The 16,052-nt window shown below is 47.9% G+C and overlaps 1 protein-coding gene across 1 annotated transcript in view; it reads left to right on the top strand.

Moving 5' to 3' along the window:
* zbtb16b (zinc finger and BTB domain containing 16b) overlaps positions 1-16,052 on the top strand; it is an 18,856-nt gene continuing 2,804 nt past the window's right edge. Inside the window, exons 1-6 of the mRNA XM_061280709.1 lie at positions 1-131; positions 1,509-2,710; positions 4,450-4,547; positions 7,368-7,454; positions 13,773-13,943; positions 15,546-15,713. Coding sequence (XP_061136693.1) covers positions 1,587-2,710; positions 4,450-4,547; positions 7,368-7,454; positions 13,773-13,943; positions 15,546-15,713 — 1,648 coding nt within the window. The 5' untranslated portion in view covers positions 1-131; positions 1,509-1,586. The remainder of the gene's footprint in view (positions 132-1,508; positions 2,711-4,449; positions 4,548-7,367; positions 7,455-13,772; positions 13,944-15,545; positions 15,714-16,052) is intronic.

The raw sequence follows: 16,052 nt of genomic DNA on the forward strand, positions 1-16,052 counted from the left end.
ATGAATTCCGCGACTTGACTCGTGTACTTGGAAGCGAGAGCGAGTTTTTGGAGCGGGCACTGTGAAATGTGGCAGCATGATGCTGCCTGGATAATCAGCGGACAGCAGCACGGGCGGACACGACAAGCGGGGTAGGACGAGCACTTTATAACTACTATTTGACTATTTACTACAGATATAGTCTTTTAAATCAAATGACCTGCTTTGGTTTTGGGGAGGGCTATAAGCCCCTACCAATGGGCGTCAAGTTTCCCTGAAGCTTATATTTGCTGGAAACAACTGCAAACGGAGTTATTTCCTTTTCTTTTTTTTATTTATTTATGAGGAGCTTGCTGTGATTTGCTAGTGCGCACCTGATGCGCTCCGAAGGTTACGGACATCCATCGGAAGGTGACACGATCAATAATAAAAAGCATCTTTTATTTTCGCGTCGTGCACCTCAAACACACACAAATACACACGCGCGCATTGTCCATGCAGAGCGGCACACCGTTTCCACGCGTTCATCCATCTTAATAGTTTGATAACTTATTGATCGGGCGGCTTAATTGTCTGGGGTGCCTCTAATTACAAACGTGCGCTGCCTTAATGGACTAATCAGCTTTTGTCTACCTGTTGAGGGGCGTCTGAGTGCGCGCCGGCGCGCGCGCGCCCGCGTGCGTGCGTGCGACGCTTGATAAATGACCAGCGTCACCTCTCTCAGTATGCAGACGTTATTACAGCGACGATCTCGCTTGCAGACTAATCAACCCGGCAACAAGCAAACTGTTGCCGTGCGCGCGCGCCCCTCATCGACCTGTTGTCTGCTCTTTGAGACTCAACGACAACCTCCTCCAAAAAACAAAAGACAAAACTCAAGTGAAATGTTCAGACTGATCTGAGACTGCCTTCACATCATAAATCAGTCTACTGTCTCGATCCTGAGAGACAATCATCAAACCGACAATCAATAGAGCCGTGGCCGACCGAGCCAAGGATCTCAATAGAATTATCAGTGAGGGAATTTCAAGCACAAATGGATCAACATGACAGGAAATGTAAATCTAGAGCGACACTGTATCTTAGAATAAGGTGGAATTGGACTATTTTTCCTTGCTTGGGATCAAAGTCATCTGAGGCCTGATTATCTCATGTCTCTGGAAGAGACTACTGACTAATTAGCCTAAGCTAATTAGAAATGACAGAAATTGCAGAACAACCGGTTGATTGATTGTGTACCGTTGCCAACTGTAGTACAGTCACCAAGTGAGCTAACAGTTAGCTTAGCCTCTTCAATTATCAACTACTTTTTCTTCTCTATCGTCATTCCGTCCGGATTCCCTTGCCTGCCTCTTAAGGTCAGTCTTGGTACTGCGACAGACAACTGGCATAGAACCCGCGACGATCAACAAAGATCATTTTTGTGCGAGTCTTGAGTACACAATCTAGTCAACAAACACAGGGATGTCTGAACTTAATGGGTATGTCTTCTCTATGAATACTAATGCCACTATCTTCTCCACTCAAAGATTACAGACCCCCAGCTGAAGAAGGGCTAACGCCTGATGCGAGGCCGCAGCCAAAGTCCGAGCGGGTTCTGACAAAACATGGGCGTGCTCCAGCTTCACAACCCGGCTCACCCCGACACGTTGTTGCAGCGGGCCAACCAGATGCGCCTGGCGGGCACCCTGTGCGACGTCATCATCACGGTCGACGGCCACGAGTTCCCAGCGCACCGCACCGTGTTGGCCTGCACTAGCAAGATGTTCGAAATCCTGTTCCACCGCAGCAGCCTGCGCTACGCTCTGGACTTCCTCTCGCCCAAGACCTTCCAGCAGATCCTCGAGTACGCGTACACGGCCTCGCTGCAGGCCACGGCCGAGGACCTGGACGACCTGCTGTACGCCGCGGAGATCCTAGAGATCGAGTTTCTAGAGGAGCAGTGCCTGAAGGTGCTGGAGACCATCCAGGCCGAGGAAAGCGAGGACACGCTGGTGCGGAACCACGTCGGCGGAGACCACGGCGACCACGGTCGGGCCAGACACTGGCGGCATCTCATGTCCAAGAAACATTCCATCCCGGACGGAGCACCGCGTACTACTGCTCTGCACCAACTGACCTTGTACCACATGACAGAGAGGATCCCACCGGGGTCAGACCCAAATGCCCCTCCAGAACTAAGTCCCAAGCTGGACATGAACATTTCCCAGCAGCAAAGCAGCGCAGAGGCTCCGACCCTGGAACGCATCGAGGGTATCAAATCGGAGAACATGCAGGTGGACGAAGCCGACTGCTGCCAGGGCCGCTCGTCCGAAAGCTGCGCGTCGGATCCGAGCCGAGACGATGGCCCGGGGACACCGCTGAGAAGCAGCGTGATCACCAGTACCCGAGAACTGCACGCCAGTCCCGAGGAGGGCGTGGTGGGAAGCTCTCTGGACTGTTTCCCCGGGTTAGCCGAGAAGCACCTGGCATCCATTTACGCCATGGCCCCAGACCACGCCGGGGAGGCCATGACCCAGGTGTCCGTGTCTCTGGCCCCATCCCTGGGCATGCCGCTGGACCCGCGGGCCTACGGCGGCCTGTTGCACCAGGGCCTTCTGCACCGGGAGCTCCTGAGCAGGCTGGGCCAATTTGCAGCAGGAATGAGGCACGAGGGGTCCGTTCTTGGGCCGCAGTGTTGCGGCGAATGCGGGCTGCAGTTACACAGCCGGCAGGCCATGGAGCAGCACAGGTAACACCAACACGCGCTACATTAGCACAAACACAATTCAGCCAAGACCAAAGACGAGCAAATTGTACTAATCGTAATTTCAAGGACGCTAAAAAAATTCCGCAGCACTTCAATTCCCAGATGTGTTTGACAGTCGTAATGACGGACGCCTTCAAGTGTGGCTCTATTTGGATTGCTGCTGTATTGACAAGCTTGTCAGCTCCCATATCTTTGCGGACGGGCCAATCTGCAAGTTCCTCATACCCGGCCGCTGACATTTGAGCCTCATGCCACTCCGGCATCCCGTAGGATGTTTAGTGATGTGCCGTCTTACTCACGGAGACGGACGAGCGCATGTCTGCGGGCCGCCGAGCTGAGATGCCGCGTCGGTTCTGCTGGAGGATGGTGAAGTTGCGCAAGGTCCGTAACCAGGTCACTGAGCATGCACCTGGTTCGCCAATTGACATTTGGGAGTGCTTTGCTGACAGAATTTCTCCGGGAGCGCTTTCAGATGGCGAACTACACAATTTAGAATTCTCTTAGCGGGTTGCTCCTTGTGGGATGACGGGGACGAAACAGTTTACCAATTAAGCATGATAACATTTTAGATAATCTGCTGTGCCATTTTCAATTTGAATTATTGCTACAAATCTATTAGGGTATTGGAGACTTTTTCCCCACTTGTGTATTCTGCATATTATATTTTTGCAGTTTTTATATGATGTTTGAATTTTTATATAATTTATATATTTTTGAATTCTTTAAGGATTTATATAATTTCAGAATATTGAAAAAGAATAGTTAATATTCTAACATTTTTAAATATCATTTATATATTTTTGCATTTTTTTTTTAAAAGATTTATATAATTTAAGAATATTTTTAAAGGGGCCCAAAACAATAGACTGTAGGTTTAGTGGGAAGGAAACTTCTAATCAAGCAGAAAAAGTTTGGCTTTGAATAAAATTGACATTTTGACACTTTCTTCTTAATTCAAATTCATTTCTGGTATTAAAACAGTGAGTGTGCGCGGGGGGGGGAATTAGTAGACAAAAAAAATAAAAACAATAATCATCAACAAAGACCTCATTGTCCTTGCCTTTAACTGCTGGGGATTTCAAATAACACCTTTTTGATACCATAGCGCATTATTTAATCCTTGGACTGTAGAGCAGAGTTCTCCCAGTAGTAAAATTAATCGGTTCTAAAAATGTGGTTTTTTTTTTTGTTTGGTGTATTTTTGCCCACAGTTTTACAATGGCCTCCTTTAGAAGCCGGGGTGATGCGAGGATGAGACTACAGATGCCTCACATACTCAGATGTGTGTGATATGATATGATGGCTTTTGCTGGCGGCTGGGCTACAGCCGCTTGGTTTTTTTTTTCTCCCCTTTTCATCGGAGCTGCATAAAGAAATGTGTGCGTGTATGTTTGTGTGTGCGTGGCCCGTGTCTTGCAGAGCTGGCGGGTAAAGGCACGCGTACGTCTGCACTCTGAAATTAGCCAGATATCCCATTGTCTGTGTTCTCGCTGCATTCACGCGTTTTGTGATTCACAAACTCCGAAGGGCCTCTCACACTAATGATGCTGCATTCAGACGGGGCCCCGTCTCTTGCCGGAATTTTAAAAAAAAGAAGATATGGCTCTTCTTGTTAGGAAGCACAATGGCATATGGGGAGAGGATTGGGGGGGGGTAAACAAAACACTTGTGCTAATGCGTCGCTTTTGTATGCCTTGACTTTATTTTTTTCTCTCACACAGGAGGCTGCATGATGACGAGAAGGGCCACGGCTGCGAATTCTGCGGCAAACAATTCCAGGACAGCATGCGGCTACGCATGCACATGTTGTCTCACACAGGTACAGAAAATGTTTGTCCCTCAATCGATTGATTTATTGTTTGCTTTGCGTCGCCAACGCAAACATTGATTTTAAGCGTTTCGCTAGCTTAATGCTAACACGAAATGGAAACCACCGTAGACAGGCTAATGAAATTAGCATCTATTTTTCAAAAGAAACTAAAACAAAGAATTTTTAGAAACTAACTAAAAACAATCCAACCCACTCTAAAAACAAAGTTCAGACTAAAACAAGAGCCGACATGAAATCCAAAGTAACAATAATGACAAATCCGATTATAATCCGACTCGGGCTTTTCAGCTCCACCTGTTCCTCCCGTTTTTACCTCTCAACCGAGCGCCCCCTCCCCTCCCAACCAGAGTCCGTGTTTGAGGGCCTCTTGCCAGCTCTGCCCCCCCCCCCCTTTTTTTCGGAGTGATGACATCATCAGCTCGCTGCCGGCAGGCCTGGGTGTTCTGCCAGTGTTCCGAAGCGTGTGATGGCTCGCTCGCAGATGTGTGTCCAGGAACACACTGTACCCAAACGCAGACTTAATCAGACCTGACTGCTCTCCCAGCTACTTTATCCAAAATAGAGAGCGAGGAGCAGAAGGGAGGGATTGGGGATGAAGGGTGGGAGGAGGAGGAGGAGGAGGAGGAGGAGGGGGTAGCATATAATCAGGGCCTAAGAATGCATCTAAAATACAAAGCTCAGCTGTGTTTGGGCGCATGTCGACATCCTGCTGACAAGTGAAAGAGGGCTCTTTCAACTTTGCCTGACTCGTCCCTTTTTGTTGTCAAATCCACCCAACGCACACATGACACGCTTTGTGTGCAGCACCTTTAACCTGAGAGATTTCCCGAGCCCCGCGTAACGCGACATGAAAACCAAACAAAAAGGATGCGGATCTCATTTCTGCGTCGCCACCGCGTATTTGGGTAGAGCAGCCTCAGATCGCGCCGGTTGCTAAGGAGCGAGCGCTCCGCCGCTCTAATGGGCTGATTTGGTATGCAGCTCGACGCCGGCTCTTATTTTGGTATGCCAGACAAAGTGTTTTGATGGAGGACGATTGCAGCCGCGTCTGGAGACGGTTTGATGGTTTATGGATGAGAGCACACTCCGTGCCTTTGACTGCACAAGACAATGCACTATGTTCCCCCCCACCACCCCCCCCCTCCCTTCTTTCCGCTTTTCCCCTTTATCATCTGAATCGCACACGGCGCAAGACAACACGGCGTGCTGGACGGCGTCACACGACATTAGGATCTACTGCTCGTGTGCAACACCCTTTGCTCAATGTAAACTATAAGAGATGAACAGATTGGTGCTTTTTTGGGTGTTTTGTTCCGGAGAGGGTGGCACCATGTGTGTGTGTGCAGAGTTGAAAGAGGAGCACATTTAGGGCTGCTGCGTTCCGAGTTCCCAAAGCTTGTGGGTGTTTTAATGAGTCATTTTAACTTCATTTAAAGCCAGCTGAGCAGAAAATAGATCAGTGAATGAGCCCAGGGCCAGTATGGATCTGCAACCGATTTACATCTCAGTGAGAGCCAACCCACATCCAAACAGCTGTGTGTGTGTGTGTGTGTGTGTAAGGGAGGGGGGGGGGGGGGCATACGACGGAACCTCCAAAGTGGAACACAATGGGTTCCCTGACTTCCAAGTTCTAATTCATAAATACAGCAAGAGTTAAACTACTCTTAACATTACATATTTTTAAATTTTCCTATGCTCACATTCATTCTCTTTTCGTGCGAATATAATTCAAATCAGTTGTAAATATAGTCAAAAGTGGAACAAAGCTGGTGAATTTTTTTTTCAAAATCCAGTAATTGTTTACTTTTCACTCAAGATGGTCGGAAATCAGTATTGGGCTGTCGTGATTTCAAAGTATCGAGTTTCGCAGAATCTGCCGATACTAGACACCAATACTTACATTACGTTTTCATCATTCCTCTCAAATGACCATTAAAAGGCGTTTTTATAAGTATATGTATGTTTGTATTAATGCTCTGAGGTCTTTAAAATGATGTTTCATCTTTTTAATGAAACATTTACAGTTTTTAAAATGTTCTTTACTGAAGTACAGTCTTCACGTTCTAGCTGCATATTGTTACAGTACAATCCAAGTGTATAAATTTTATGGAGGATTTTTGATGACCACTTAGGCCTTCTTCATTACGGCACTTAACTGTTAAAAAATGATGAGATGCTTTCAAGTCTCACGGGATTTGCGGATACTACACGTAATTTCCTCCGCTTGAATTTATATAAATTGACGGTTCGACTCGGAGGTTTCCGCTGTGCGTTCCCGCGCTTGTCGACGCCATTTGAGCGCTGAAATATTTCCGGCAAGGCCCACGCACCCTCGTCTGTCATCGCAACAGACGAGACGAGGGTCTTGTATAGGTGAACTGGCGAGTGTAGTCACGGTCCATGTGATGGGATTTGGGGTGTTGACGCTCAAGTGTTTTTCTTTTTTTTTCCCGCTCCCGTTTTTCCACCCGATAAAAGCGCCGTGCCGCAGGCGGTAAGCGTCTGCTGTAGAGAGAACACCCAGTCTTTCTGTGGACTCTCAGGCAGACAGTCTGCTCTCTGTTCAGAAGCTGATAACAGGGGCACGGTAAATACAAGTCTTCGCCTTCTGTCGGCGAGAAGGGCCGCTGCACCCCGTCTGCCGCTTTTGTTTGTCCAATTCGTGCCGTCTGAAAATGTACGGGGGGGAAGAAAAAAAAAAAGCCACTTGACTTTTCTTTATCCTTCCGAATGCCAAATGAAGATGTGACTCACTGTGCTAAATCACACACATGTATTTTATTTTTTTTTTCCAAAATGTTCCCGCAGCTCCCGCTGAGGCTCTGGTGTGCGATCAATGCGGAGCTACCTTCTCCTCAGAGGAGGCTCTGGATGCCCACCGGCTAACACACACAGGTTCGTCACACACACAGACACGCACCCTCAAGACACACGCTCGAGTTACTCCCATGACTTTGCGACTGAATTTATGCTCGTCATGCTGAACGGTTTCAACTGTTCCTGTCATGATGCTCCATAATTTATCGGGAAGGAGGCGGGAGGCCCTCTCACATGTCGGCCTCTAATATCTCTCGGTATCTAGATCCGCCGCGTGCTACTTGCACACAAACCACAGCTTCGTGAAATAACACTTGGCGTTATAGTACTAAGACCCCCCCACCACCACCACCACCACCACCACCACCACCACGCACGCAAACCACCATTTTTATCTTATTATCTAGCAAAATTCAGAAATTGCTCGATGGAGGCCGAGCAATTAAACTATGATGTCAAATGATGGACCGCAAAATATCATTGCGCGAGCCGCAAATGGCCCCCGGGCTGCGGGTTTAAGACCCTAAACACACCGGCGCTGTCGATTGACTGTGATTGGTCACTTCCATGTTAACAAAATCTGCTCTGATGCTTTTTTTCCCCCCTGTAAGGTACCTACACACCTCACTGGGGAAAAAAAGACCAGGTTTACTGTAGCGTGATGACCTCAACTGAACTTAGCGCTTGCTCGAATCAGGCTGACATAAATGCTCCTCTGGTTTCGCTACAGCCTAAAGCTAAGGTTCTTTCTGATTTGAAGAAAGACTCAATTGTTTCACCAAAAAGACTTCCTCCACCATAATTAAAAGTCACACTGAAGCAACATCATCTAAAGCCAATAAAAACCAAAAGTCTCGAAGGGAAATCAACTCAATACAATAGAATCTCTTTCCGCTGTCTTGTTTGCCATTCTGTGTATTTTTCCAACTCGCCGAGACAAGGAGCTCGTCGATCCGTGTGACACGACTCACTATTAGCGCGCAAGCTAACCTGATACCCGTCAAAACATCATGTGAACTATGCAGAGGCAGCTGAACGTTGTTTGTTTCCGCAACAGCGTGTCGTAACGGCAGCCTAGAAATAAAAGCTTCAATCATGTCGGTGGTCCGCTGGCTTGCTATGAGATCCAAAATAGACTCCTGGATCATCTACTTTGAACGATTTAGCTTGCGTTAGCGCTAGCATCAACAGCAGTCAGAACTGGGTGCCATGCTTGAAATTAGGGATTGATTTTAAATTCAATTTGAAATGACTAATTGTTGCTTTTGTGCGGCCGGAAGAGTAGTTGCCGATTCCGTCTCAACTCGATTGTGATTGTGAAGCCGCGTAACACGATTAGATAAGACCTATAACCACACTGGCAGTTTTTTTTTTTTTGTCTGTTATTGAGATTTAATCTGTTTCTGACATTTACGGACACAGTAAGAACATGCCCCGGGTCAGAATGTCCCATGAACTTTATTACAGTTTCGAAGAGGAATAAATCAATAAAAGGGTTACGTTGATTTGTATTTATTTTGGTCCATTGCGCGGAGATAAGGTTCGAATTGATAAACGGGTACTACGTGCACACACAAAAATCATTTGCTGTGCAGAACATTAAAACAAACACATTTCTTCCAAAATACAAACAGACTATATTGGTTACTGCATTCAAAACCAAGCGTGCTGTCTCTACTTTTGTCCGAACACACACATTTTTCTACCGCTGTCTGAGAAAGGCGATCACTCTTTTAGGAGTGGTGGCATGTAACCGTAACTCCAGGGGGCACATACACTATGAATACTTCATGCCAACCAGGGCCGCCGATCATGCCCACGGGTTTCTACCCTCGTCACCTTTCGACTTGTAAACATCCAGAGCTCGGTTTCAAGCCTGGCGCCGTATCAAGAGCAGAGTACAGCGGGGCATTACTCTCTCACTTTGTCACCATCTCACCTCGGCCCGCTGTGACGCACGAGTCCATTTTTGTTTTTTTTCGTTTTCTTCAAACTACAGGTAATCTCATCGGCAGTGTTCAGGTTGTGTACTAAGGGGAAGGAGGGGGTTGCGTTGAGTAAACATGAAGGACATGAAATGCCCGGTGTCCTTTTAAATTGCCAAATGAGTTTGGTCTCGGTAGGTTAACGTTTTGTCAGCTGCTGTCCACCGCTTCATTGGGAATAATACAACTTGGGGAGTGGGAGTAGTTAGTTTTTTCAGATCTGTTTGGCGTTTTGATATGTCAGAGGTGAATGGCCGAGGGTAAAGCGAGGGGGGGGGGAGGGGAGGGGGGTGTACTGTGGGAAAGCAACACGGGCTACATGAGGACTTGCTATTGGTGCCGGTGCGCCGGGTGCCAGCACAGAGCCGGAGGAAAACAACATCATGTGCTGCTGTTTACTCCTCAACACAGCGCTGTCATAGTCTCCTGACCTACTTGTCAGAGCCTAAAATAAAAGAATGGATCCGTCTCCGAATCGCTCGCACAACAAAGACGTTTGTTTTGTCGGAGCTGGCGGAAAACAAAAAGAAAAAAAAAAAGGGGCTCTGGGACTCTTGATTTTTTTTTTCGGAGTCCGTAATATGCGTGTGGAAATGAAACGCCATGCTTGAGAGCTGGGCGGTCGGCCATGTTGTCACCTTGCTTTCAAGGCTCGGGACGCGGGTGCCGCCTTTGTGGACTCGCAGCAGATGCACTGTGACTTCCGCCGTGGTCCTTGTAATTAACCAGCACTAAAACCCAATTCAATATAATATTCGGAAGACCTTTTAGCTCGCCCCGGTGTGTCCGTCACGGCGCTACAGGTTCCCTTCAATAACTACTTGTGATTCATACACGCTGTCGAGGAGACTCCAGCCCCCGTCGACCTACAACGTATTTGCTCTGCGATGATACGCAAAGTGCCTAACGGCCGACTCAATTTCTATGACATGCAAATTATTTAGCTGGAGAACATAGCGTAAACATTCCAGGAACCGCGGCGGCGGTAGGAGAGCGGTGACCTGAGTGAACCGCTCCGCCAAATGCTTCTTACGGGAGCGGCGAAAGCTCTCCCTGCGTGAATTATTGAGTCGGTTGTTCGTACGTCGGGTAGATTAGCAGTCGACTGATGAGAGCCCGCCCGAGGTTGTTTAAGGTTGTGCGCGTGTGAACCTCCTCGGCCGTGTGCATGAGCACATACAGTAGAGCGGCTCCGACGCGCGGCGGGTCACACGAGGTGCGTAGCCTCAACTGAGCCGAGAGGCGCTTGCTGCCATGTGACGACACGAACTGGCGCGCATGATGTCATTTTTGTCAACCGTTGAGTTCATTTGCCCTCTGAAAGTGGAGCGGGAGGTGTTGAGATGAGTTGAGCACAAGCCAATAACTATTTTTAATTTAGACTCAAATCTGATAAATAGCTTTTCTGTGAAACTGGCTTGTGGCGCAAAAAAAAAAATGTTGGCGCACATTATGGTTTGCTGAAAACATATGGATTAAGGAACTTCGGCGTGATTTTCAGCCACATTATAAAAAAAAATCATCTTTGTTCAACCCCTAATTCCCACTCACGGCTATAAGCAATTTAGAATGTTAAGTGACCTAAAAACATTTTTTTCATTAATTAGCTGATTAGGATTTGTCAGAGAAACAAATTTATGTCTCCGTCTCTTATGTCTGTGTATCTTTTGTTTCGTAAAAACCCCAAAAAATAATCAAACCTCATGACTTCAAGGATGAAAGCCAGACAAAGAAATATATGAATACAATCTCTTGTTCAATTTGCAGTGGGGTCCACTCGCAGTCCCTCGGGTTGGAAAAACTTTTGTTTGCAGTGTGAAAAGAGACAGGCCGCGCTTATTTGTGAATGAAGGGATTAGCTCCGACACTTCAGCCCAACACGGAGCCTGAGCCTATCTGGTTGCCCGGACACGTGGTTTTGTCTTTTTTCGAGCCCGGGCCGACTACCGATGCTCCAAGATGGCCTCTGTTTAGTCAAGCGAGGCGCACCTCGGATGTGCCGAAATAGCGTCGCGGCCTCGGCCGTTGCTGAATTATTAACCCGCTTGCGCCGTGTAACTTTCCTCCCGCGTGCGAGTAAATCATTCCTACCATTCCTCAAGACACAATGGTCAGTCAGTCGGCCTTAAAGGGATACCGCGGGTTATGTGCTATTGACCCTATTGAGAGCCGAGGGTCAAAGGGTCATGCTGTGCCTCAAAAGCTAAATCCCAAGACCATTGTCTGGTTAAGGGTGAGAGCGCGGGGGTGGGGGGGGTCAACCAACTTTATTATTCTGTGCAGAAACAAGATCCTCCGCGCATATTGACCGCTGGAAAAACTCATCATTTAACAGAGCGACAAAATGCAACCACAAACGCACATGCTTGCCTGGGAAAGTCGACATTTTTTTGTATTCTCTGCGTGGAACAAATCGTCACGGAATTTAAGAGCGACATCCTTGTGGCGGGATTTTATTTTGCCACGCAAAAACGTCTGCGCAGATGGCACCATAAAACTTGAGTTAAGCATGTGGTGGGATGATAATTAAAGTGGCTTTGAAGTATTTAAATATGAGAACCAGGCCGACCAGTCTGGAACACATTGAAACAAAGAGCACGCCCCCTGCTGGATAAAGCAAATATTAAGAATGGGGGATCTCAACCGATCGAAACCTTCAAACCAAAGCAATGCAGATGGGTCCGAGCTTTGCGCGGTACCTCGGAATCCGATTAAACGGCGAAATTTAAAGGATTTTCTGAACGGTCAGCAAAATATAAAAGCCAGGGAGGTTACAAAGGGGGCATTGAGTCTGTTTGTCTTTCAATTCAAATATTGTGATACGCGAGTGAGAAAAGGTCCTCGGTCATTAGGCGAGGGCATAAAGACAGTGGGTGAGGGTGGAGGGGAGAGGCGGAGCCTATGACTAATGGGCTCGGTCAATGAGGGCCTGAACCTCATTGTGTGCTCTTTGTGCAGCCGGCAGCCCCAAAGCCTCTAACAGGTGCGGCTCAATCCGTCGGATGGCCTCCCTGCAGGATTGTTAAGACCAGGGAATGTCTTTCATCCCGTCCTCTGGCTGTTAATGATTACGGATGATTGGCTGTCTCCTATTAGTTTGTATTAACGTGGCGTTTCGAAGCCAGAAAAAGTGCACCCGCGATAAGTCATCCGTCTTCTTCACGACGACGTGTCTATTTGCGCCGGGTCTTCAAAACGACCAGATCGGGGGAAAACAGATCACAAATGGCCATGCAGATTTTTTTTTTTCTCCCCCGGCTTGATTTGTTTCTTTCTCTCTCGTCCGTTAACTTGATTGAACCCAAAAGCGGGCGTCTGACACTCTTCCCTCTTTAGTATGAGCGCCCTGCATCCCTTTCCCCTGCGTTAATTCCAATTTAATTGCCAGTTGCCTCAAGGCACTTCAATAACAGTAACAAATGATTTGATTTAGTGGACCTCATCAGACTGCATTTTAAATGTGACACAGCAACCCCACTTGAATTCCAATGAAGTGCTGGCACAGTCCCGTGTTTACTAATGATCCTCCGCTGGAGATGTCTGATTGAATCTCAGTCAGGAGCGATGGGCTCCGTCGAGCATCGGCTGAGGATCTGAAACCTGAGCAGACGAGACAAATAAGGAGCCTCATAATCTCGTATGAATGCCCCGACTGTCTGGAGAGGCGCGGTTTCGCCTATAAAGCCGTAGATTAGCCGGCTCCTCGGCGTTTGATTTTGCCCGGGTGGATTCGGGAAGCGGCGTCCAGAGCCCGTCGATCAACGACGGCCGAAGGATGCACGTCACTCGTTTTTGACCGAAACCAGCCTCGCCGGCGGCTTTCCAATCTGTATTCCTCGCCACACTCGGCGCAACAGGAAAGCAGCCCCAAAGAGATGCCAGGTCACACACAGGATTAAACTGGATTGTGTTTTTTTTTCTTCCTGCAGTCCTGCCTTTAATGGCTTGATATCACTACTTGACATTCTGCGCAGGGCGCACGGTGTAGGCATCATTTAGGGTGGAGCCGCTATCAGCGGCTCTTTCAGCACAGAGGATTTCACAGGCTGCGGCTGACTCTTGATGGGGAATGAAGAGAATAATTACACATCTAACATAGCAGGAAGGAGCCATTGATTGTGTGATTGGCATGCGCTACGTCGGCTGGGAGATTCTTCAGGAAAACAATGACTTTCATGCATGAAAATAGAACGTATCCAAAAAAAAAATAAAAATGGCTCGCGGCTGAAAGCGCCGGCAGGCTTTTAGGGGAGTTGGTTTAGGTAGAGACACTTGCTCTTTGAAAGAAGCTTTTCCCTCCGAGGACTCGCACAAAGTTGAAGTGACCCAGTTTCCCCACTTAAGGCCCCGAGTCTGCGCGCCGTACTGAAATAACCGCGCGCCTCCGTCTCTCCTTTTGTGCTTTCTCCAGGGACTGACATGGCGGTGTTCTGTCTGCTGTGCGCAAAGCGCTTCCAGACCCAGAAGGCCCTGCAGCAGCACATGGAGGTCCACGCAGGCATGCACAGCTACATCTGCAGCCACTGCGAGCGACCCTTCCCTAGCCACACCACCCTCAAAAGACACTTGCGCTCGCACTCGGGTAAGAACCACCCACGCCGTTTTGGACTTTTAGCATTTCAGTCAACAAAGACACGATAAACTATATGAGCAGGGGCGAAGCTACAGGGTGGCTTAGGGCGGTCACGGCCACCCCTTGTCACTCACTTGTCCCATCCATCGTCACACCTCAGAGAAAATGTCCATTTCTTTCACGTGGTTGTAGTATTCCTAGATTACTTTGGTATTTTTTCAATAATTTCAAAATACTAAATTAATATCAATTATTCTAAATGATAGGCAAAGTTGCCATGTCATTTCATGAAACCCCGAGGAGGGTATTATAGAGAATGATGCACCCTGGCCACCCCACGGAAAATGTTCTCGCTACGCCCCTGTGTATGATAAGACTAAAATTGAGGACAAACTATTCACGCTTTAAGATGCCTTGATGTGCCGTTCTGGTTATTTTCATGCTAGTAATCATGTTTTCTACGACGGCCATACTAGGGGAGTTTTGTGTGGTTTAAATTTAAAATTAAAAAAAAGATTATCATTAAACATTTCCTCCATGGAGTACCCTTCAATGGCGGCCCTCTCAAAGGAACAAAAAGCCTAACAAGGGTTTGAACTTCAAATGTTACCGTTGACATTGAAGTCCCGTTAACTCTAAAGGCCTCTCTGTCAAAATGGCAGAATTTGTAGCCGTCGAGTCGGGGACTGCGGGTGAATCGGCGCCAGCTGCACTTATTCTTCCTATGCGCCTCAATTTCTTCCGTTAATTGATTAGCACGCATCATCTCCTGGCCCGCTTCTGCATCAGATGACTCACCTCTACTGTGACAGCACTGTGCCGTTCTGGCCGGTGCTTATTTTGGGCAATTTCATCGTGTTTATATTTTTGGGTTCTTAGACTGCCGTCGGGGGCTTGTGCAAATTCACGGCTGTCAGTTCCGGTGTGGTTCACGCGAGGCGATAGAGGGAACCCAAATAAATATTGAAGGGAAAAGCAAATGGAAATGACTTGTCTTGCGCGTTCTCACCAGGGTGAGTTTTAACGCCGCGAGAAACGGAGCGATATCTGCCGAGGAGATGTCCCCCTTTCTTCTCTTACCTTAAATAACACTCTCTCAGCTGTCAGGACGGCTTGATGTCTAGACGGGAGAAATACATAATTGATGTGAAGAGACAGAAGTGAAGGGATTTTTTGGGCCGTGACAGCGTATCTTGTTTGTGTGCCGCCATTCTGCTTGGAAGTAACATTTTGTAAATGTCAGTGTGGGGTAGGTGGGTGGGCGGAAGGGGGGGGGGGTCATATATTGGGGGTAGAATTGGCCTGTAATGAGGAGAGCCATGTATCCTGGGCCTTGGTTGTTGCTGTGGTCACTGAGATAATGAGGCACATAGGTCATTGGAGATGAGTCAAGGCATCGGCCGAGGAGAGAAATGGATTAACTACAGTATAGAGGCGAGAGCGTCGCACGTCCGGAGGGCTTTTATCAGCCATTAGCCCGCCGCCGCGAGGAGCCTCCTCGCGTCACAACATTAGCGACGTGCGGCGGCACACGTGCTCATTCGGGCTATTCGGAAAGCGGCCGAGGCCGTCGCGTTGACACGAGATGAATTTTTCGTGGGGGATTTTCAGGCGATCATCCGTTCGAGTGCGAGTTCTGCGGGAGCTGCTTCCGAGACGACGGCACCCTGAGGGGTCACAAACGCATCCACACGGGGGAGAAGCCTTACGAATGCAACAGCTGCGGGAAGCGCTTCAGCCTCAAACACCAGCTGGAGACGCACTACCGCGTGCACACAGGTGAGAGCCAAGAGCGACATGGCCGTGCGCGCTTACGTTACGGATGTTAACACGACACTGTCTTAAAGATAGATAGGTCACTCGATACATTTTTTGCATTTTTGTATAACGGCAATCCAACAATTCCAAAAATTAAAAATGTGACTATTCTTTATCCCCTGCAAAGAGCTAATAATACTGCAGCTGACTGAGTAGTTGTGACCTTCCTCTTCCTGTATATACTGTACGTACTAGTATTATAGAGCCCTCTAGTGGTCAAACTACACAACACACGCAAGCCAAACTGAATGAAAAGTGTTTTTGGGCTGATTCTGATCCCGATATTGGTCATCGTAAAAT

This window comes from Syngnathus typhle, linkage group LG6, assembly GCF_033458585.1.
Source record: "Syngnathus typhle isolate RoL2023-S1 ecotype Sweden linkage group LG6, RoL_Styp_1.0, whole genome shotgun sequence".
NCBI classification, from domain to species: Eukaryota; Metazoa; Chordata; class Actinopteri; order Syngnathiformes; family Syngnathidae; genus Syngnathus; species Syngnathus typhle.